General features: G+C 38.5%; 2 protein-coding genes across 4 annotated transcripts in view; one reads left to right on the forward strand and one right to left on the reverse strand.

Moving 5' to 3' along the window:
• The window catches only part of myd (stromal cell derived factor mayday), a 24155-nt gene extending 12614 nt beyond the window's left edge, over positions 1-11541 (forward strand). For both annotated transcript variants that reach the window (XM_087345417.1, XM_087345416.1), the window contains 2 exons: positions 3290-3490; positions 11215-11541. In XM_087345417.1, the coding sequence (XP_087201543.1) occupies positions 3290-3466 (177 nt within the window). In that variant the 3' untranslated portion in view covers positions 3467-3490; positions 11215-11541. The remainder of the gene's footprint in view (positions 1-3289; positions 3491-11214) is intronic.
• On the reverse strand, positions 8974-22097 carry LOC110840122 (uncharacterized). Of its 2 annotated transcripts, XM_087345396.1 has the most exons (17): positions 21952-22097; positions 20166-20305; positions 17566-17697; positions 17258-17341; positions 16267-16365; positions 15936-16034; positions 15606-15704; positions 15276-15374; positions 14946-15044; positions 14617-14715; positions 14287-14385; positions 13957-14055; positions 13626-13724; positions 13244-13406; positions 11550-11686; positions 10933-11103; positions 8974-10547 (listed from the first exon to the last, which is right to left on the reverse strand). In XM_087345396.1, exons 1-17 carry the CDS (start codon positions 21995-21997, stop codon positions 10359-10361), a joined length of 1953 nt encoding a protein of 650 aa, XP_087201522.1. In that variant the 5' UTR covers positions 21998-22097; the 3' UTR covers positions 8974-10358. The 2 variants fall into 2 exon arrangements, with proteins under 2 accessions (XP_087201522.1, XP_087201523.1); XM_087345397.1 differs by lacking the exon at positions 14946-15044.
• Positions 22098-22474: the final 377 nt, after the last annotated feature.

The following is a 22474-nucleotide window of genomic DNA, read 5'->3' on the forward strand; positions in this document are numbered from 1 at the left end:
AACAGATGAACCAAAACTTCCCACATAAATCCTATCCAGCATCTGTGTTAAAAGCTGAGGCTCAAGGTAGGGTATATGGGGAGTGATCTGGTTGAACAGTTACATCAAATCCTAATGGGGATGCGGCTGGTCCCTGAAACATCGATTTTTAACAAACGAACACACCTGATAGCCTGAGAAGATTTTATTAATGTTAGTCGCTGTGAAAGCTTCAAATCAAGCATTTTGTTATTGGAAATGATGTAGGTGTGGAACACCATTTTGTAAGAAATGAGTAACAAATTTATTTAAAGAAATGTGATATATCTGACTACTGAAATGTAAGGATAATGTACGAGGTGCGATTGAAAGGTTTCCAGACTGCACGTATAAAAACCCGTACACTTATCTCAGGTATTAAATTCATCCATCACCCTCGAAGTAGTTCCCCTGGGAGTGAACACAACGATCCCAGCGCCGCTGCCAAGCCTGGAAGCATCCCTGGAAATCTTTCTTTGTCAGCCTGTCAAGCACCATCTGCGATTCTGCCTGAATCTCTTCTATCGTCTCAAATCTCCTTCCCTTTAGCTGAATTTTCATCTTTGGGAAGAGGAAGAAGTCACACGGCGAATAAGGAGGGTGCGGGATGACGGCCATGGTGTTTGAGGCCAAAAACTGCCGAACTTTGAGGGCGGTGTGCGCTGGCACGTTGTCATGATGCGTCGCATGTGGAGTTCTTCCTTTAGAATCAGCTGATCAGCTATCCCAACAATGTCGCACAAGTCGTTGATGGTACGACGTCGATCTTCGTAACATTTTCGGGCGTTGTGCTCGAAGATGGTCGTCCAGAACGCTTGTCATCATCGACAGAGGTTCGGCCATTTTTAAAACATGAATGCCACACAAAAGTTTGTGCACGACCCATTGAGGACTCCCCAAATGCTTGCGTTAGCATTTCATAGGTTTCCGTAGCCGTTTTGGCGAGTCTTTGGCAAAATTTGATTTGTTCATGAAAATCCGCCATTCCGAAATCGCAGGAGGGTCGGTGTAATGCACTACCAAAACGCCCATAACTAAGAAACAAATGCTAATTCGAAGATGCCAGCTGGCACACTGATTCACTATGAATGTAGGCCGCACCCCCTAGCGGCAGAAGCTCGTACTACATCCGGTTCGCCCTCTATTGACACAGTCTGTAAACGTTCCGATCGCACCTCGTAAATAGTGGAACCCAAGTTTCATTCTTTGACAATCGAAAGATGCCAGGTTTCAGTTCTTTCTGTCGTTATTTTCTTTTGGCAGTCCCAGCTCAGGTTAGGTTAGAAAGGGAAAAAGAAAATGAACACGGTCAAATTAACAAAAGGAACAAGAAATTTATTCATATCTATAATATCAAGTGAAAAAGCACACAAGAATATAAATAAATTTGGCTTGGCAATATTCTCCAGACAACCTTCCTGAACAGAAAATGTTACGTCTTCGTATGCAATTCAAACACTGGGCCTAACTCATGGCTCTATATAACTTTAACGAACAGAAAAGAAAAAGTGATTTGACTCTCCCCTCTCATAAACCAACAGATATTTTTATCGCTACCGTGCTGCTCCCCGCCAAGGACAAGGTGTGCTCAGAAACTAATTTCCTCATTCCCCTTGGCACACAAAACTACGTATCCTTACACTGAAGACAATACATACATCCCATCCACACAAGTAGCCACCCCAAAGCCCTCTCAGGGAGGGGGCTTGAAAAATACATGCCAGATTAATGTCAAGAATTTTCATTAATCACCTGACCAGCTTCATGGTCTTCTGAAAATTTCTGCCACATTTAAATGGCTAACAGGGAATCTTCCTTTCTTAATTGTAGAGTATTATCAGTTATTATTGATTTTTCTTAGTCAACAAAATATTCACAATGTTGTCTGAAGATCCCAGTTTGTATTTACCCTGATGGGTGACAACCAGCAATAGACATTGACAGAACAACTTTCATCAACTGGTCACTGCAGTTCTTCTGTGGGAAAATAAGAATGGGGATACATGGGCCCCACTGGTGCTCATACACAAAATCAGCGTAATTAAGGAACTCTGTTCATCTTACGTTATTGTTGCCACTTCTCATTTTCCTCTTAGAAGTAATGACTTCTGGCTGTCAGAACTGAAGTATGCAAAGGCCTGTCTCATTGGCTGGATATGCTCTTAGATTTCTTTTCTAGAATTTGAAAGAATCTGGAAATATTTTTCTCATTTAACCTTCATGTTCTCATAGTAGCATCGAACCTAACCTGGTTAGTCACAGAGAATAGAAAGTTGATCACAATTAACTTATTCATCATGGCTTCTTTAACTGATGAAGAAAACGTTAAAGTACCTGGAACAAAAATACAGTACGTTTACTTATGTCTTAATTATTAACCACATTCATATTCTCTGTGATACTATAGATATAAGTTATTTGCCAAGAACTTTGGATAATATGGAATATTCCCATATTACCTATGCAAAAACTCCATATTATCTGACATACCACCTGCAGACTCTGACAATTTAAATACACGAGAACATTGTTTAAATGACAATGTTGCAATTTGTGTGAATTCGGATGTTCTAAAAGAAAGGTGGTATACAATTTATCTACCTAGAGACACTTCAGAATACTTCAAAATGTTCTGATTGACATGTTGTTTAATGCAAGAGACATTTTATCACTGCTACATCAGAGAACTATGACAGTATTAAGTATATCATTTTCAAATTATTGCCTTCAGAGGGCAACACAGACTTTACTTGGCACAGGAGTATTTCATATTATCTGCCTGTTGAATGTTTGTACTGGCCCCTCTAATCCCATTTATGTGTGATATGCGATTCACAAAATTCTCAATTTGCTCTCACGGGTGCTAGGTTATACTTTTGTGATAATTCTTGCTTAATAAGTATTTGTGTTAACCATTTTACTTTCATACTGTACAGTGTACGAGTATTCCCACATGTGAGCTGGTACAGTCCTTGACAGCTTGCAAAATTGTCGCTTACGTAAATAGTGTTTCTGAGCATGTTATGTTTGTAAGATTTGAGGTTTTTACAGCGGTGAGTATGAAGATTTCTGTCTTCTGGGTTGTTGCGCTGTGTAGTCTGGTCGATGTTAACCGACGTTTCAGAGGTCATACTGCCTCCGTCATCGCTCTGATGATGGAGGCAGTATGACCTCTGAAACGTTGGTTAAACATCGACCAGACTACACAGCGCAACAACCCAGAAGACAGAAATCTTCATGTTATGTTTGTTTATGTGATCTGCGCCGCCAGATGTACAATGATCCGAAGAACCCGCGCCATGCTCATGAAGAAGCTGTAGCCTTACTGGTGCTGTCAGACGCCGATCATGATGGCAGCCTTTCTCTGCAAGAAATACTTAACAAGATGGATCTCTTCCTTGGAAGCAAGATGGTGGACACTGCGTACAGTTTCCATGATGAATTCTGAGCACAGACAGCTTCAGTAATCATGGTAATACTTTATGTTTTGATTCGCATGGAGCAAAGCAGTCAGGAAATTGATCGGCACTTACTGTTAATTTGATTGATAAACAAATGTAAAGCTAGGAAATGTTAATCTGTTTAATTAAAAGTTTCCATTAGTGCATGTGAATGGGTAAATATCAACAAAGCTGTACCTGTGGTGTTCAAGCTATAAATTTATTTGAATACTTTCCATTCAAAACAAAATTAACTAATGTACACTGTAAGAAGTAATCAACAAAAAATTTAAGTTTATGCATTTGATTTGGTGATGTATTTCTTCATGTCGGCTAATTATGTATAATTCACTTTAACCTTTTTGCATGGGGTATTAAAATCAGACCCCAACCTACTGTGAAGGAAATTTCCAGCAGTTGCATGCCCACTTCACTAGCCCACGCCGTGTAAGATTTACAAATTTCCGCGATCATTTACTTCGTGAGAAATCCGTAGGTCTGATAGATATACCATATGAAAGCCAAAACTTTCATACTATAGGCTATGCAAGTAGAAATTATTTAATTCAAAGACTGTGAGGTGGAAGTTATCTGTGTGCAGTGCATTTAAAATCGACAAATGTCCAAGATGGTTTATTCATTGATAGGTCAACAGACGTGGCTGATACATATACCGAATGAAAGTGCAGACATTGTCTTGAATGCTATGCAAGTAGGATTTATTTAATTCAAAGACTGAGAGATGGAAGCACAAAGCAGGAATTGTAGTCTGCTTACAGTGCACATTACTCCACAGCGGTGGATGGTAGCTTTGTAACGTGCGTTACACGACATTCCAGGGTGATGGGTTAAGCCTTCAGAGTTGAATTGTTTTCAGTCTGTTGCTTTACTTGGTATGTCTAATATCAGAGAGCAACCACATTTGATACAGTTGGTACTTATGCTTCATAGTCAGTGTTTGCTCATGGTTTGAATCTAGGCTGAGAGACTGGCGGTCCTAACTGTGGTTCTCATTGTTTGCCCCATCTCATTAGGCAGATGCTGGGCATAGTACCTTAAAATAAGCCACGTTTACCTGCTTTTGCAAACTTTTCAAACCACCGTTCACATTTGTCCCAATTTTTCTTTCCATGTCACCGTTCACAACCATCTTTCATGTGTCATTTAACGCTACACAGTTAAATAAATCAAAGATCAAATAGACAAACCATCAGAAGCATAAAAATAGGATACTAATGTTTGTGAAAACTTTAAAACTTCAGTTTGTGTGGCATTCAGTCAATAGTTAAATTAATAGCTTCCACTTCTTGTACTCTGTGGTTAAAATTTTGTTTATGTGGTTAAGAAATTAGACATATATGAATACCATAAAGCCGAGGTTGTAACGGGATATGTGTCAAACAGACGAAAAGTTTGTCGAGGCATAAACGTACATATTACATTCCTTGGATCCATAAGTTAGTCAGGTGAAAGTATGATGTGGAATGAGTCATGAAAGTACAATATGTGTATACAAGTGCAATTCAAGCTATTATAAACTTTTCATATAGAATAAACAAAGATTTGACATAAATTAATGAACTGTTTCAAATAAATCCACACATGTACAGCAAATAAATTATACTATACAAAGACGAGAAAACCTTTTTCAACGTTTGTGAGACATTTTCGAACATTAGAAAATTTAACAGAGTAAACCGAGGTTATTTGAGTACCTTTTTAATGACACTGTAAATTGTGACATTTTATTCATAAGACTTGTGAGGCTAGATGGTAGACTTTTGAAAATTTTGATGCCAGCATAGAATGTATTTTGAAAGCATGGGAGATTGGCAGTTGGTCTATGAAGCTGATAACTATTCCTTGTGTTAATACTATATACAGTAGAATTTGTCTGAAAATCTTCTTCTTGGCACTACAGTTCTTGGCTATTCACAATTTTTTTTTTTTTATTTGTAGTGTTCTGTCTGACGACAGGTCCATATATTATGAACAGGATCCTTCCAACCTCTTCAGGTTGTCAGGGACCTGCTCATACATATATACATTCTTGGCAGAGATGATCAGAAGTGGTTTGCCATTGCCTTCTTCTGTGTGTGAGTGGAGTAATTGTTGGGATGCCACGGAGAAACCGGGGAAGCCCCCGGAGGAAACCTCCGTGATGCCTAGACCACGGCCTTGCCCAACACAAGTTATAAATTTGAGCACCACCGGGAATTGAACCCGGGACCCCATGATTACAAGGCTAGTGTTCTGACCGCTAGACCACCGTGGCGTATTCACAATGAGATTCATAAATGAGAATATGTATTTGCATGGAAGAGGTAAGATACCTGATCTCTCAAATAGACTTCTGCATGAATTTCTAGGGTTTTTTAACCCGTTTCACTCCTCGTGGAGCATAGGTGCTTCATTTTTTAGGTTACTTAACCTATTCAAACATTAGGTAGAACTCCTTGGACGAGTGATCAGCCTGTCGCAAGACCTCTACCTGTACACAGGACAGCACAACGCAGAAAGACGCGGACAAACATCGATGCCTTGAGTGGGATTCGAACCCACAGTCCCAGTGTCCAAGGTAATGAGGCCCTTGCCTCAGAATGCACGACCACTGTGACCAGCAATTTCTAGGTTTGACACCACCCATTATTCGAACAATTTTCTGTTTTAAAGTTATTACATACTTCATTATAGAGTGAAATTAGGCAAAAGAAATTGATTTGAGATTGTCAGTTTCTGACATGAAACGTAGATCTAACTGCATAACATGCTAAACCTAACTTCAGAATAATCTAATCATATTATTTCCAGTTAATGTGGTTATCAGTATGTGGACCGAGAAGTTTTATGTTGACTGACTCTTGTATATAATTTGCATTACAACCAATAGTTAAGGTATATTGTGTTGAATTTTTTGTTATAAATTTTATTATATTCGTTTCAGGGTCGGCTTGTTTGCAGTGAACCATTTGCTCATATGAGACAGAACTATGTTTGATGTTGAACAGAAGTCGTCAAAATTTTTATTAGAAATTATGACACTTGTGTCATCAGCAAATATTATGGGTTCTGTTTAAGTATTTATTGTTTTTATTGTTGGAAGAAGGTCATTTATGTAATTATAAAAAACAATGGCCCTAAAATTGACCCTTGGGGAACTCGATATTTTATTCTTCTCCAGTTTGAGAAAAAATTCTGAGTGTCAGGAGATTTTATTTTAATCTTTTGTTTTCTATTTGTTAGGTAGGACCTGAACCTTGTTTGCCAAAAAATTTAATTTAGTTAATGAAATTTCATGATTTACACAGTCAAAAGCTTTTTCTGAACCACAGAATATTCGTCCAACATGCATTTTTCAGTAAATAGATTTTAACACATTGTCTGTTAGTCTGAATACTACATCTTCAGTGGATATACCTTTTCTGAAGCCAAATTCTTCTGGGACCAATGTGTTGTTAGTGTGCATGTGATGGTTTAACCTGTGGTACATAACCCTCTCAAGTACCATAGAAAAAGTTGTTAATAGTGAAATTGGTCTGTAGTTTGTCATACTAGTTTTGTACAGAGGTTTTACCACTGAGATTTTAAGATGGTTCGGGAAAATTTTAATACTAGGAAATTTTACAGGAATTTAATTTATTAAAATTGAATCTTCACTGCGTAACTGATGTAAATTTAGACTCTCAGTAATTATTAGAAAAAGAACTTTTAAGGCACTAGCAACTGTTACTGGATTCTTCCTTCTTCATTGTTTGTAAGAAGAATGGCATCTATTCAGTTTAATATGTATTTCCTGTCTCCCATTTTACTGTAGCAAAATTTGTATATGTAAATATTTATTTGACTCATTTTCCATCAAGAACGGTCTAAAACAAGGAGATGCTTTGTCTCCCTTGCTCTTTAACTTTGCGCTAGAATACGCCATCAGGAAGGTCCAAGGTAGGCAGGAGGGTTTGCAATTGAATGGGACACATCAGCTATTGGCATATGCTGATGATGTTAATTTATTGGGGGACGATATAAATATAATAAAGATGAACACGGAAGTTCTACTAGAGGCTAGTAGAAAGGTGGGGCTAGAAGTAAATTCAGAAAAAACTAAGTACATGTTAGTATCCCGTCAGCAGACAGCGGACAAAATCGTATTGGGGTTGCTAATAAAAACTTTGAAAGTGTGAGAAAGTTCAAGTATTTGGAAACAACAATTACAAATCAAAATGATACTCATGAGGAAGTTAGGAGGAGACTAAATTGTAGAAATGCTTGCTACTTTTCAGTTCAAAATATTTTGTCTTCCATTTGATTTCTAAGAACTTGAAGATTAAAGTATGCAAAACAATAATTTTGCCTGTAGTTTTGTATGGGTGCGAAACATGGTCTCTTACTCAGAGGGAGGAACACAGATTGAAGGTGTCTGAGAACAGGGTGTTGAGGAGGATATTTGGGCCTAGGAGAGAAGTCGATGGGGCATGGAGAAAACTGCATAATGACGAACTTAAAAAATGTATGCTTCTCCCCCAATATTGTCAGGGTGATTAAGTCGAGAAGAATGAGATGGGCGGGGCATGTAGCGCGCATGGATGGGACAAGAGGTGTGCACCGGGTATTGGTTGGGAAGCCTGAGGGAAAGAGACCTCTGGGGAGACCTGGACGTAGATGGGAGGATAATGTCAGGCGTGATCTATGGGAGATAGAAGTTGAAGGAGACTGGATTTTGTTGGCCCAGGACAAGGACCGATGGAGGGCTTTGGTTAGTTTGGTGCGGAACCTTTGGGTTGCCTAATCCATCTAGTTAGAGGGAGGATTTGATTCATCTAAGGATAGGAGACAATGGCGGGTTCTTGTGAACATGGGAATGGACTTTTGTTTACAAATAAGCACAGAATTTTTTGACCTTTAAAGAGTTTTCAAGACTGAATCAGTCACAAAATCACATGAGCTAGAAAACATACTTTTGATAAAAACTGATAAAAGAACTAAGATTCTTACCATTTTTCTGTAGGATAGGTCATAATATAGTTGATTTGCAGTCCATGTTTGCATGCAGTTCACACATTTGATACATTCTGAAGTAAATCACAAACCTAGTGTATAGCCAACAATTAAAATGCATGATATTGTCGCAATCACTCCAAACCATGGCCATGTGATTACTCTTCCCCAACCACATAACTTGATTCAAGGCCTTTAGCCTGCTTCAAGCGACATCAGACGTGTTAACGCACGTCAGCCATTCTCGGAACATTTTCTGGAAGTTCCTTAGCCAGCAGTGATGTTGCTGTGTTTGTGGATAGAAGGATCCAGAATTTGGGGGACATTTCGTTTTGTAAAGGGCTATTTATTATTCTATTTTAGTCTACCGTATGGGATGACTATGACCGGAACAGAATCATAACAAGAAATCAGTTGTACCTAGCGTGAAGTATGACATCTGTAATGAAGACGGCACTTAGTAAACCAATACAATATTAATAAAAGGAATAATTATTTTAACCATTTTCAGAATAAATGCAGCTTTGAATTTGAAGAACCCGCAGTTTAATCAACGTTAAAGTATATTTTGCACTTTGAACTGATATTCATACATCCCCTACTGCACTGATGGTTACAGAGATTCAAAAAATTGACTTTGAAGAGTACAATTGTGATGTTTCAGGTTGTTATGGCTAAAGGATGACTATCTTCCGAGATGTTGCACTGTGTAATCTGGTGGAAGTTTACTGATGATTCAGAGGTTGTCACTGTCTCCATCATCAGTAAGCTGCATGTGAAAATCTTTCTTGAGATATGGGTGCAGGTTGAATAAGGTAGAACCTTGGCCAGACGAGAGGGCATTAAAGGAGGAAACAGGAAGCAGAGGCCTCCTACGTCCATTGATGGAGTGGCTCAGATGCAGACTACGATTTCTGTTCTTATCAGGGTGTAGTTTGACCCTAATCATCTCCCTGATAATCATCTGGACCATGTATCTGCATTTGGTGGCAACTCTGGAGTACCGAGTCCTAAGTCATCCTTCACAAGCTGAACGAAATTGGGAAGGAGTTTGCTGATTCAGTTCAAGGTCATGCTGATGAAGGGAAGGAAGACAACAGACAGGCTTCTCTAGGGCTGGGGCGTCTCTCTGGTGGACTGAGAGCCCATCAGATCTGCTAGTTACTGTCGCCATTCTGCCTGAAATTGGCCCAGAGAAACTCCACCTCTTCATACAGGTTTCCCCGGTCACACAGCGACCTGGCCCTTTTTTGCCAGCATAGAGTTCATGCTATTTTTTAGAAGGGTGGTGAGAGTTTTAATCAAGATAGAGGTTACTGTGCGTGCGGGAACTTCTTACATGATCTTAAGGGCCACATTGAGGCAAAATAGCTGCAGCAGCTATCAGATCCTCAGTCCATCAGGGTCAGCCCAGAGAAACCTGTTCCTTGTCACCTTCCTTCCTTCTGTCAGCATGACCTTGAACCACATCAGAAAGCTTCTGTCCTCCACAACACTGAGTTTGTGGGCCTCCTTGAAGATCAGAACACCCAGCAAATGAGGTCAGTCCTGCAGTGGTAAGACCGGCCATTCTATTGAGACCAGGTGAAGGAGCAATGAGCATTTCTGAATCATATAATTCCACTGTGATCTGCCCCTTCTCCCAATTTCTCCCTCGATATTTCTGTTCTCAGGCTATGGTGGTGGGGACAGTAGGCCATCTGAAACATCGCGCAACATCTCTGAAGAGAGTCATCTTCAAAGATAGAATTTGTTAACTTCATGCACTTTTAGACTGGTAATGTTGAAGTTGTCATACAGCTAGTGTTTGGATACCAGAAGCAGGAAGTCTGAGGGTAGCACGATCAAATTTAGCAGAATTTCACGTCTCCATTCATGTGTTGGTGTGATGACCTGTGGACCTTATCTCTACTTAAAGGCGCACTCCAACTGTGCAATACGTGCATCACTGGATTCACGTTTTTCTTGGAAATTAGGCTTCTTCGTGTGCATTTCTTCAATTTTACTTTTTAAATGTGTAACTTTAGTAACTTTTCTATCTAGTTCCACTGTCAATCTCTTCATTTTATCTGCTTGCGCTGAAATCTTCTTGTCCACCTTGAAAATGAACGACAGTTATATTAATGTTTTTTTATATTTTGCACTTTGCATTGCTTAATGAATAAAATATTACCTGCTGCATTGAATTTACTAAAATTTAATATTTACACAGCGTTTAAACTAACCAATCTCATAACGCCACGATACAGTAAATTTAAATGATGTGGCATAAGGTTTGTGAGGTTGACTCAACTGCTGTTATTAATCATGTCTGTCGCTACATTTAACAGGTTAAACCGAAGCTTGAAAATTTAATTTAAAAGTCCTGATCGACGTTTTTATGGTTTTATTCAGCATCATTTAATTTTTAAGAATCTGTCAAATGTCCAAATATATAGAAATAATTCTTAATACATGATATCAGGTCATTTTGTTTGAATACCTGTTTGTCTTGCTTAAAGTCTTCACATCTTTTCCAGAGTTTGCACTGCTGACACAGCAGATGATCCGTCTTTCCAATCATCATCTGGTTATTGCTTATTACCTCTTGCAACTCTTCATTTTTGCTTTTCAACCCTGTCAGTGATCTGCTCAGGTCATGCACTTCATCCAACTAAAGGAAAAATGAATGAAAAGGAAAGAAAGACAAATGTTTATTCAGTGTAGGTAAACTTTTAAGGAATTGCCATGCTAGTATTTTTTACTGTTACGATGATTTTTACAGGAATGATTATGAATGATGGATGAGGAGGGGCCGGGGTGAAACACCTTGTTTAAGAAGCACATCACCCAGTAACCTGTTCAGTGGGCACCGGGTGCTCTTTTCCTGGGTTAAGGGTCCACTGTGCGGAAGGAACTGGTCACTCGCACGTACGATTGCAAAACCTAAGAATATGCTGAGGTGCTTCAGCTCCGCTTTCCTGTATGTATTAATGTTGTGGCGTTAAACCGCGAACACAAATCCACGTCCGTTTTCCTTTTACGTTTAAGTGACATTACAGAAAATTCTGCTCAAGACATAAAATTACATAAATCTTTGGAATTCAACTTATTACTTACGGCTTCTTTCTTGGATTTTTCCAGTAATTCAGCTTTTTCCTGTTCTTCCTTCGTGCGTTCCTCAGCTGCTTTTAGCTGTGCCTGAGTAGCCTTTATTTTAATCCAGAGCTCGGGTTCTTGCTGATTGTGTTTGGATTCTGCACATAAACAAAGATTGAGTGAATCTAGGGATAGCAAAAATTCATGACCAGATGGTGCTGAAGACATAACACAGGAGCAGTGTTTTAGTGTGGAAGCATTTTAATTACAAAGGAACATGACACAAATGCCAATGCAAATTTAATGGAATTAAGAGATGTCATGCCATTCACTACATCAACTGTCCAACTGATCGGTACAGTTTCTGTCAAAGTGAACACGCATTATCATTGATCACGAAGTGTGTTAGGAGGCCTGTAAAACTTTACAGACGTAATAGTGTTGAAGATATTGCGAATCTTTATTCTTATTTCAGCAGCGAACTGCATGTGAATTGCGATAAGCATTTCTTTCACAAAAGACCATGCCCAGTTATCGAATGTGCGTGGTCAGTACAGGACATCTCGGAGACCAGATGAGAGGTCCATTTTTCCCAGGCCACAGCGAAAATTGTTTGTTCTATAAAGTATGAAAATCACCAGCGTAATGGGCTTTAGCCCTGTCTTCTAAAATTATGCCATTTAGAAGACGCACATTAACGAGGTGTGTAATTAGCCAATGGGACATCAGATCCAGATAAAACACACGAGTCACACGTCCAATTATCAGTACAATGGTGGTGGTGTGGGCTGATACTTAAGGTATCCTTCATAATCAAAATTCACCCGGAGTTTTTTAAAATCTGGATCTCTGCAGATTGTTTCTTTGTATACTTTTTAGGCAAACCAAATTAATTACTCCTCCAAATTAGCACAGTCATCCGCATTTGAATATCGCTGTGGTCTTTCGTTTCATTTGCATTTAAGACATAGAACAGGTTACAAACATTTTTGACCTAACACTGGAAATCGGTTTCGGATGAAGCTGTTCATTAAGACAAAAGCAAATTCTGCTCTTTTTTGTTATTCCATTTGCCTCGTGCATGCTTGTCAGCCCAGATACTCATAATGGGATATTCCGCAATGCCGAACTGAATTATATCTGCACATACCGTTTCAAAACTAGAGAAATTGTCTCGTAGTAAAAGTGCATAATTTCGCAGTACTGAAAGAAAAGTCACACGCAAACCCTGGAATCTCGGCCATAACACACCACACAACATGTCTCTTCCTTGTACTTCCGGCAATGTCTCGCCTCCCCATATTCACAAGAAACATCACAATGGACGTTATCAGTTGTCTTTTTCACACATGATGAATCTTTTCTTGTGCCATACAGACCATCTGATCATGACTTACGTCTAAACTTGCAACACATAAGTATGTAAAGAAGAGGTCGCAGTAACTAAGTAACGAATAATCTACTTGCTTAATTCGTTTGTGGAAGATTTTCCTTGGGCAAGTCAAAATAATTTAAATGTTACAAAATTATCTGTTAGTTATAGAACCCAAAGGTTTATCATAAGGTGCAGAGATTCCAGGCTGTCTCATTAGACTTAAATGTGTGTCCGGTCAGCATTCAATCAGAGTTTCGTGCTCTTCATTTCCTTATGGACCAATCTAAATACTGTCACTGTTCTTGCACTGCTTTCTAATGTCATGAATGCTTTAACTTACTCGTTGTGACACCAGCAGCTTGTGAGTTGGTCTTTGTTACGCCTGAGGGGGTTGAGGGACTATTTCTTTTCCTCAGATTAACTGATTTCACTGCAGGCTTTCTTATTTCTCTCCTTATTTGACTGATTCCTTTCCTCGAGTTCAGGTTAGATGTACGCTTTGTCTGAAAGAAGTAAAATTACAAGATACAGAAAACCCAAGAAATCGGTGTATTTTGTTTCAGGCAAATTCCGCTTTTAACTCAGGGACTACTTTCAGTATTTCCACAAATTAAATTTTTAGTGATTATGGACATTCTAAATACACGTAGCGCAGACATTTTATGCAATGCGTCCAAGTAACACATAATATCGAAAGTGGGCACTGGCTTTGAGATTCTCACCTGTTCTTTAGATAATATTTGTTTCGATGCAGGATTTCTGATTTCTCTCTTTATTTGATTGATTCCTTTCCTCGAGTTCAGGTTAGATGTACGCTTTGCCTGAAAGAAGTAAAATTACAAGATACAGAAAACCCATTTACCAGACACAAGAAATCGGTGTATTTTGTTTCAGGCAAATTCCGCTTTTAACTCAGGGACTGCTTTCAGTATTTCCACAAATTAAATTTTTAGTGATTATGGACATTCTAAATACACATAGCGCAGACATTTCATGCAATGCGTCCAAGTAACACATAATATCGAAAGTGGGCACTGGCTTTGAGATTCTCACCTGTTCGTTAGATAATTTTTGTTTCGATGCAGGATTTTTGATTTCTCTCTTTATTTGATTGATTCCTTTCCTCGAGTTCAGGCTAGATGTACTCTTTGACTGAAAGAAGTAAAATTACAAAATACAGGAAACCCATTTACCAGACACAAGAAAGCGGTGTATTTTGTTTCAGGCAAATTCCGCTTTAACTCAGGGACTGCTTTCAGTATTTCCACAAATTAAATTTTTAGTGATTATGGACATTCTAAATACACGTAGCGCAGACATTTCATGCAATGCGTCCAAGTAACACATAATATCGAAAGTGGGCACTGGCTTTGAGATTCTCACCTGTTCGTTAGATAATTTTTGTTTCGATGCAGGATTTTTGATTTCTCTCTTTATTTGACTGCTTCCTTTCCTCGAGTTCAGGCTAGATGTACTCTTTGACTGAAAGAAGTAAAATTACAAAATACAGGAAACCCATTTACCAGACACAAGAAAGCGGTGTATTTTGTTTCAGGCAAATTCCGCTTTAACTCAGGGACTGCTTTCAGTATTTTCAAAAATTAAATTTTTAGTGATTATGGACATTCTAAATACACGTAGCGCAGACATTTCATGCAATGCGTCCAAGTAACACATAATATCGAAAGTGGGCACTGGCTTTGAGATTCTCACCTGTTCGTTAGATAATTTTTGTTTCGATGCAGGATTTTTGATTTCTCTCTTTATTTGACTGCTTCCTTTCCTCGAGTTCAGGCTAGATGTACTCTTTGACTGAAAGAAGTAAAATTACAAAATACAGGAAACCCATTTACCAGACACAAGAAAGCGGTGTATTTTGTTTCAGGCAAATTCCGCTTTAACTCAGGGACTGCTTTCAGTATTTTCAAAAATTAAATTTTTAGTGATTATGGACATTCTAAATACACATAGCGCAGACATTTCATGCAATGCGTCCAAGTAACACATAATATCGAAAGTGGGCACTGGCTTTGAGATCTCACCTGTCCTTTAGATAATCTTTCTTTCGATGCAGGATTTCTGATTTCTCTCTTTATTTGATTGATTCCTTTCCTCGAGTTCAGGTTAGATGTACGCTTTGCCTGAAAGAAGTAAAATTACAAGATACAGGAAACTCAGTTACCAGACACAAGAAACCGGTGTATTTTGTTTCAGGCAAATTCCGCTTTTAACTCGAGGACTACTTTCAGTATTTCCACAAAATAAATTTTTAGTGATTATGGACATTCTAAATACACATAGCGCAGACATTTCATGCAATGCGTCCAAGTAACACATAGTATCGAAAGTGGGCACTGGCTTTGAGATCTCACCTGTTCATTAGATAATCTTTGTTTCGATGCAGGATTTCTGATTTCTCTCTTTATTTGACTGCTTCCTTTCCTCGAGTTCAGGCTAGATGTACTCTTTGACTGAAAGAAGTAAAATTACAAAATACAGGTAACCCATTTACCAGACACAAGAAAGCGATGTATTTTGTTTCAGGCAAATTCCGCTTTTAACTCAGGGACTGCTTTCAGTATTTCCACAAATTAAATTTTTAGTGATTATTGACATTCTAAATACACGTAGCGCAGACATTTCAAGCAATGCGTCCAAGTAACACATAGTATCGAAAGTGGGCACTGGCTTTGAGATCTCACCTGTTCTTTAGATAATCTTTCTTTCAATGCAGGATTTCTGATTTCTCTCTTTATTTGACTGCTTCCTTTCCTCGAGTTCAGGCTAGATGTACTCTTTGACTGAAAGAAGTAAAATTACAAAATACAGGTAACCCATTTACCAGACACAAGAAAGCGGTGTATTTTGTTTCAGGCAAATTCCGCTTTTAACTCAGGGACTGCTTTCAGTATTTCCACAAATTAAATTTTTAGTGATTATTGACATTCTAAATACACGTAGCGCAGACATTTCAAGCAATGCGTCCAAGTAACACATAGTATCGAAAGTGGGCACTGGCTTTGAGATCTCACCTGTTCTTTAGATAATCTTTCTTTCAATGCAGGATTTCTGATTTCTCTCTTTATTTGACTGCTTCCTTTCCTCGAGTTCAGGCTAGATGTACTCTTTGACTGAAAGAAGTAAAATTACAAAATACAGGTAACCCATTTACCAGACACAAGAAAGCGGTGTATTTTGTTTCAGGCAAATTCCGCTTTTAACTCAGGGACTGCTTTCAGTATTTCCACAAATTAAATTTTTAGTGATTATGGACATTCTAAATACACGTAGCGCAGACATTTCATGCAATGCATCCAAGTAACACATAATATCGAAAGTGGGCATTGGCTTTGTGATTCTCACCTGTTCGTTAGATAATTTTTCTTTCGATGCAGGATTTCTGATTTCTCTCTTTATTTGACTGCTTCCTTTCCTCGAGTTCAGGCTAGATGTACTCTTTGACTGAAAGAAGTAGCATTGCAAGATACAGGAAACTCAGTTACCAGACATAGGAAAGTAGTGTACAGGTAGGACTCGATTTACGCCGATTCAATTTACGCCCGCTTCACTTTTGCACCTCTCGTATATCACAATTGGAGGGGGGGGGATGAGTCGTGACTCTGCTCGACTTCCTAGACACAGATGGTCCCAACATTGTAATAAAACTATAATACTAAATGATAAACTACAAGGAGCATTATCCACCTTCAAGACTTATTACTTATGGAGAACACTCAAGGGAATTTCTGAGGCTATTCAAGTGCCCGAAAATGTCACGTTGAGAGGATACTAGAAGTTATACGACATCATGAAAGGAATCTCCAACATTTCAGTGGCATGGAGTGAAGTGTCAAATTCAACACTAACAATGAAATCAATGCAAGAGGCTGTTGCTCTTATTAATAAGGGATGTGAGATCCTCTGTAGCAATGACCCCAACTGGAAGCGGAGGTCAACCGTTAAGAGAGGAATTGAGATAGTTCTACAGCCATACTATAACTTATTATCAGAAAAGAAGAAAAACACATCATTTCTATCGTTTTTATAGCAGTAAATTTTCTTCCTTTGCCTTAAACATTATCATCTTAAAAATTATACAATTTTCAATTCGTAAATTTCATAAATTAAAACATTTTTGAAGTATTTTGTGTTGATTACTTAAAATCTTGAAACGGAACCTAATGTATTTACATATGTTCCCATTATATTTTTGCTTCATTTTACTCCAGAAATCTCAGTAACCTAACCCTGGCGTAAACCGAGTCCTAAATGTATTTTGTTTCAGGCAAATTCCGCTTTTAACTCGGGGACTACTTTCAGTACTTCCTCAAACGCAACGTGTAGTGATTCTCACCTGTTCTTTCGATGCAGGATTTCTGATTTCTCTCTTTATTTCACTGCTGCGTTTCCCCGAGGTCAGGCTAGATGTACTCTTTGACTGAAAGAAGTAGCATTACAAGATACAGGAAACTCAGTTACCAGACACAAGAAACCGGTGTATTTTGTTTCAGGCAAATTCCGCTTTAACTCAGAGACTACATTCAGTATTTCCACAAATTAAATTTTTAGTGATTATGGACATTCTAAATATACATAGCGCAGACATATAAATAAAATAAAAAAGAAATAATATGAAATGTAGACTGATATTTTGACTCTCACCTGTTCTTTAGACAATTTTTGTTTCACTGCAGGCTTTATGATATTCCGTTTCTTTCTCGTAGAAGATGTTCCTTTATTTCTCTCTATTTCACTTCTTACTTTACTCGACCTCACGCTATATGTACCGTTTCTCTGAAAGGAACAAACTTATAATTTACAGAAAACCCCAATTACCTGTTATCCTAAGGGACTGGATATTTTTTTTCTCAATCAGTCGTGTCCCACTTTGACACAGCTACATTAGTCAGTTATTATCAACCTTCTCAGTGTATTTTCTCAGTAACTCTCTCAGTTTACACCAGGCTTGTAAAACTAGTACATATTCTATTCATAGGTGGTTACCACCATTTGAGAGGAGTGTATAAAATGTTGGTATTCACCTACACGAGTACATGGCCTCACCCTACAGATGTGATAAACACTGGGTTTTCAATTTCAAGGTCACGTGAATAAATGAATCCTAACATCTAAGATAGCCAAGTGTCAAGAATGCAGTCACATGTCAGCGTGCCCGCAAGTTCTTGAGTGTGCTCATTGTCATCTACACGCACATGAACATTCTTAATGAATGACTTTAAACTTCAGGAAAGGTACTAACTAAATAAATAGATTGCTTAGGGAACACGAAGGTTCATCACCCGAATTAACGAAAGCCCTCCACCGGACCCTGTCCTGGGCCAACAAAATACAGTCTCCTTCAACTCCTATCTCCCATATATCCCACCTGACATTATCCTCCCATCTATGTCTAGTTCTCCCCAGAGATCTCTTCCCCTCACGCTTCCCAACCAATACCTGTTGCACACCTCTTGACCCATCCATGCGCGCTACATGCCCCGCCCATCTCATTCTTCTCGACTTCATCACCCTGATAATATTGGGGGAGGAGTATAGATTTTTAGGTTCGTCATTATGCAGTTTTCTCCACGCCCCATCGTCTTCTCTCCTAGACCCAAATATCCTCCTCAACACCCGATTCTCAAAGACATGCAATCTGTGTTCTTCTGTCAGAGCGAGAGACCATGTTTCGCACCCATTTTAAAGATTGATATAGAAACAAAAAACTGCACCTGTTACAATAATGTAACATGCCGAAGAAAGAAAGAAGAAAACATTTTAAAAAAAAAGACTGATTACTCAACTGTCCAAATAATGGCATAATTTTTATTAATTATTTAGACTACAATGAACCCCAAATTTTAAAATAGTAATTGTAACATGGACAGTGCATCATTTTACATAGTGTTAATCCAAGTTTTGATGATCTTTAACAAATTCTTCACACAACCATCAATCATCACATATCTCGATATTTAATTTTTTAATTTTTGCCAGTTTTGTAGAAATGAAAGTACAATCAAGAATGTTTAAACCTGCAGCACATAAGGACCCGCCTACACACATGCGTGTACAAATGTGTGTGTGGTAATGAGCCCATTCAAATATGCTTGCAACCAAGTGGGTGATGGGTATACAGTTTACCAGCCTGTATAACTAAATCTGCTTCTGAATTTATTTGCACATTGAAGAGTATGTCTGAGAACATGCAGATTATAACATCGCCGTTCGTCAAAACTTAACAGAAACTACAGTAAAACACAATTAATGCCCCAGTTGTTTGACTACTTCATTGTAACCAGAACTTTTTAATATGACACACAGATTCATTAGCCTTTTGTTTGGTTCTCATGACTTCCTTTCGTGTTCTGGCAAAAACCAATTTACAAGTAGATATTAAAGTAAACTCGACTGTGAATTAGTCCCTGGAGTAGAAGATGTTGACACACTTGGAACTAAGAGGACGTAGCAGGAAAAATGATAAATGTAACACAAAGAGTTTCAGAGTCTGCGCGTCTGTGAGATGGATTCAGACTTAAGCTAAATTTGTTCCATAACGTTTGGTGTAGACTCCCAGGACAAATTTAGTAATAAAATTGTTCAGTAGCAGAGGAAAGGATATTGCACTCTATCATGCATTCGTATTAAGCGTCCTAGCACTCGGTACAGTCAACGTGGTGGAAGGCGTTGGAACAGCCCACGCATTTCAAAACTATTGACGAGCGACTTCTACGAAAATTACTTTGGCAGAAGTTGCTGGTGTCACACCCATCCCACAAATCTGCCACGTCATTATCAACTGCAGCAAATTGAAATTGATGAATATGTGGTAATCTACGATGGCATAACGTTCATACCAAATTCCATAAAAAACTGTCTAGCAACTCTGGAGTTGAAACATACAAATGGACAGACAGACACAGCAAACCTGTTTGTTTCCAATCTACGCACATTATGAAAGGAAGGCACATATTCACAATGGATATTTACAAAATGTGGCTGAATCAGAGAAGGCGAGAAGGTGACATGCATGTAGTGTGCATAGGGACAACTTTCAGACAGAACACCACTAGGGAGACCTAGGCACAAATGGTAGGATAATATTAAAATGGATCTTGAAAGCAGGGTGTGAAGATGTGGAATACATTTATCTTGCTCTTGTGAACATGGTCATGAACTTTTGGGTTCTTGATCAGCTAAGCACTGATCATCTTTTCAAGTAGGACCCTACTCTTTGCATTTAATTATGTAAGAAAAGTTACCGTGGTCATTTTTCCATATTTATCTGCGGTTTGGCATTGCCCCGCATCAAAGCGGGCCATCGCCTGCTTGTCGTATGAGACACATCCCTTCACTGTGATGTTGCTCTTTGGCGCATACTTCGTTGGAGGGGGTGCACAGCCTAGAAAATAACCACAGAATTACAGCATTACAGATCATATTGTTTCAGAGTTAAAATTGCTCTCATGTTATGCAAGAAGCAAGTTAAAAAATGAGTAGTACATGCTTTGTAAGAAAGCGAAAAATTATCTCTTTTTTTTAGAATGCGTGAAAGTATATGAACCTAAGAAAATCAAAGCTGTCCCACTGTATGCCATGTAGGTGCTTGGGGGGAGATAGGAAGGCCAGTGTCACGCTTCGTCCGCGCTTTACCCCCGCGAAAGGACCCTGGTGCCCATTGGATAGGAGACTGGGTGGGCCCCAGAACCGGTCTGGTCGCGGAGGACAGAGGAAAAATCCTCTGCCCCTTCCGGGGATCGAACCTCGGGCGGCCAGTCCGTAGCCAGCCACCATAAGATGTATGACGTAATGAAGCCGCTTATGACATAATGCAACAAGGAAGGAAGTTTATGGTCAATAAAAGGCTTATTTGGGATGGGGACACAGGAACAGTACAGCAAATTGTGCTAGGGACATTTGGTCTCAGGGAAAAGTTTGTCAGGTTGGTAGTGCAGCGAAGCTGACACGAAAATGCTCAATGTTGCCACACCTGCCGTATTTCTCGATTTCTACACACTATCGATTGTATGTATCACCCTTCATTTGTTTATAGGTTTCTAGGAAAAAATCTCTCGATTGTTGCTTAGACACTACCAAGTTGAAGACGGGGCCCAATTTCGTAAATTTCTAAATTTTAAAAAAGTGTTTGAAATCCAGAAGTTGATGTAATTAATAGGAAGCAAGAAGCTCTGTTAAAAGTGATGTGAAATAGGCAACGCCCACTTAATTCTTGCATTCCTAATTCACCAGTCATCCTTGCTACCATCTGTCCGTTGTGTTCTTTAACTTAGCTGCTTCAAATGGTTCATGAAACAGATTTTTCGCGAGATGTGTGACAAATGGCACGTCATAGAACCAACGACGACAAAATAAAATTTGGAGAATTTGGTTATGTACTCAAATGAGGCAACAAATATGCAGGTAAGCACCACTAATAACAAAACGCGCCTTTGGAAACTATCCTGAGCCAGCTTAATCAATCTCGCGTCCCCATAAATGAGCTCATATAAGATACAATTAAATAAAAATTTACTTGGATATTATCCATCGTCTAGTAATAAAACGTAAATTTTTATTCAATTGACTCTTCACCATCGTCAAGAAGTTTTAGATTTGATCATATAAGATACATTCCATGTAATTGTTTTACAAAATGTATTCGTACCAAAATTCTTTACGCGTTCCTTGCCTCTATTCTTGGCGAGTTTCGCTCATTTTCCCCATTTATTGTCACTCAGATATTATTAAAAAAAATATCCAAATAACAATTTGTTTTGAAACTTCGCAATATGTTACTCCAATACACAAAAAAAAATCGGAAAATTATTGTTTTCGCAAATCTTGATCTTTGGTGCTTCAGAATTAGACCTGATGAAACAAAAATACGTCTAAAGAACACTGCAGCTGTTTTTTCGTTTTGATTTCTGAAGCTTACGTGAATTTTGAAGTTCCTAACTGATATCATTTTGATATTAAAACAGATTAGCTGTACAATGAACTGCATTAATATTTAATTAGGAATAAATACGTAAGCAATAATATACTTACTAATGTTTTCCTGAAATCTAGGAACATTTGACTTCCAGAAAGCCATTCTTTCTCACACAGCTCTTTTAACACTTTTTATACTGTTTATGGGCAGCCCAAGACTTCATAACCTATTGTTTACCAGCTGTTTCTCAGCAACGTAAGAGTTTATAACAATAAACAATGAGTTTTGGGATATGCCGTTGCTATTTAAACGTCATACAACCTCCCCGCCAACTCCATGACGTAAACAACCACAGTTTTTTAAACAATGTAGTATGCATGTTTGTTGTAGGAAGCAATTAAAAATGAATATCTGAGAGCTGGGAATGATAATCAACAGAGAGCAAATACGGACTATTAAAGAGATCATTAAGAGCTGAAGTCAGTTTTTCACAATGCTAGCTCGAAACAAATGCAATCACTACAGCAGCTGCGTTAATAAAACGCACACGAAATTACTTTCGTCATAAAGGCACATAACAATGTTTAGATCGCCGTCTGCAGTTCGATGATCATTCGTTCGAGTTACTTATACGAGGAA

Source organism: Zootermopsis nevadensis, unplaced genomic scaffold (assembly GCF_977971745.1).
Source record: "Zootermopsis nevadensis isolate Lab colony 2312 unplaced genomic scaffold, Znev_1.0 Znev_ptg000009l, whole genome shotgun sequence".
Classification (NCBI taxonomy): Eukaryota; Metazoa; Arthropoda; class Insecta; order Blattodea; family Termopsidae; genus Zootermopsis; species Zootermopsis nevadensis.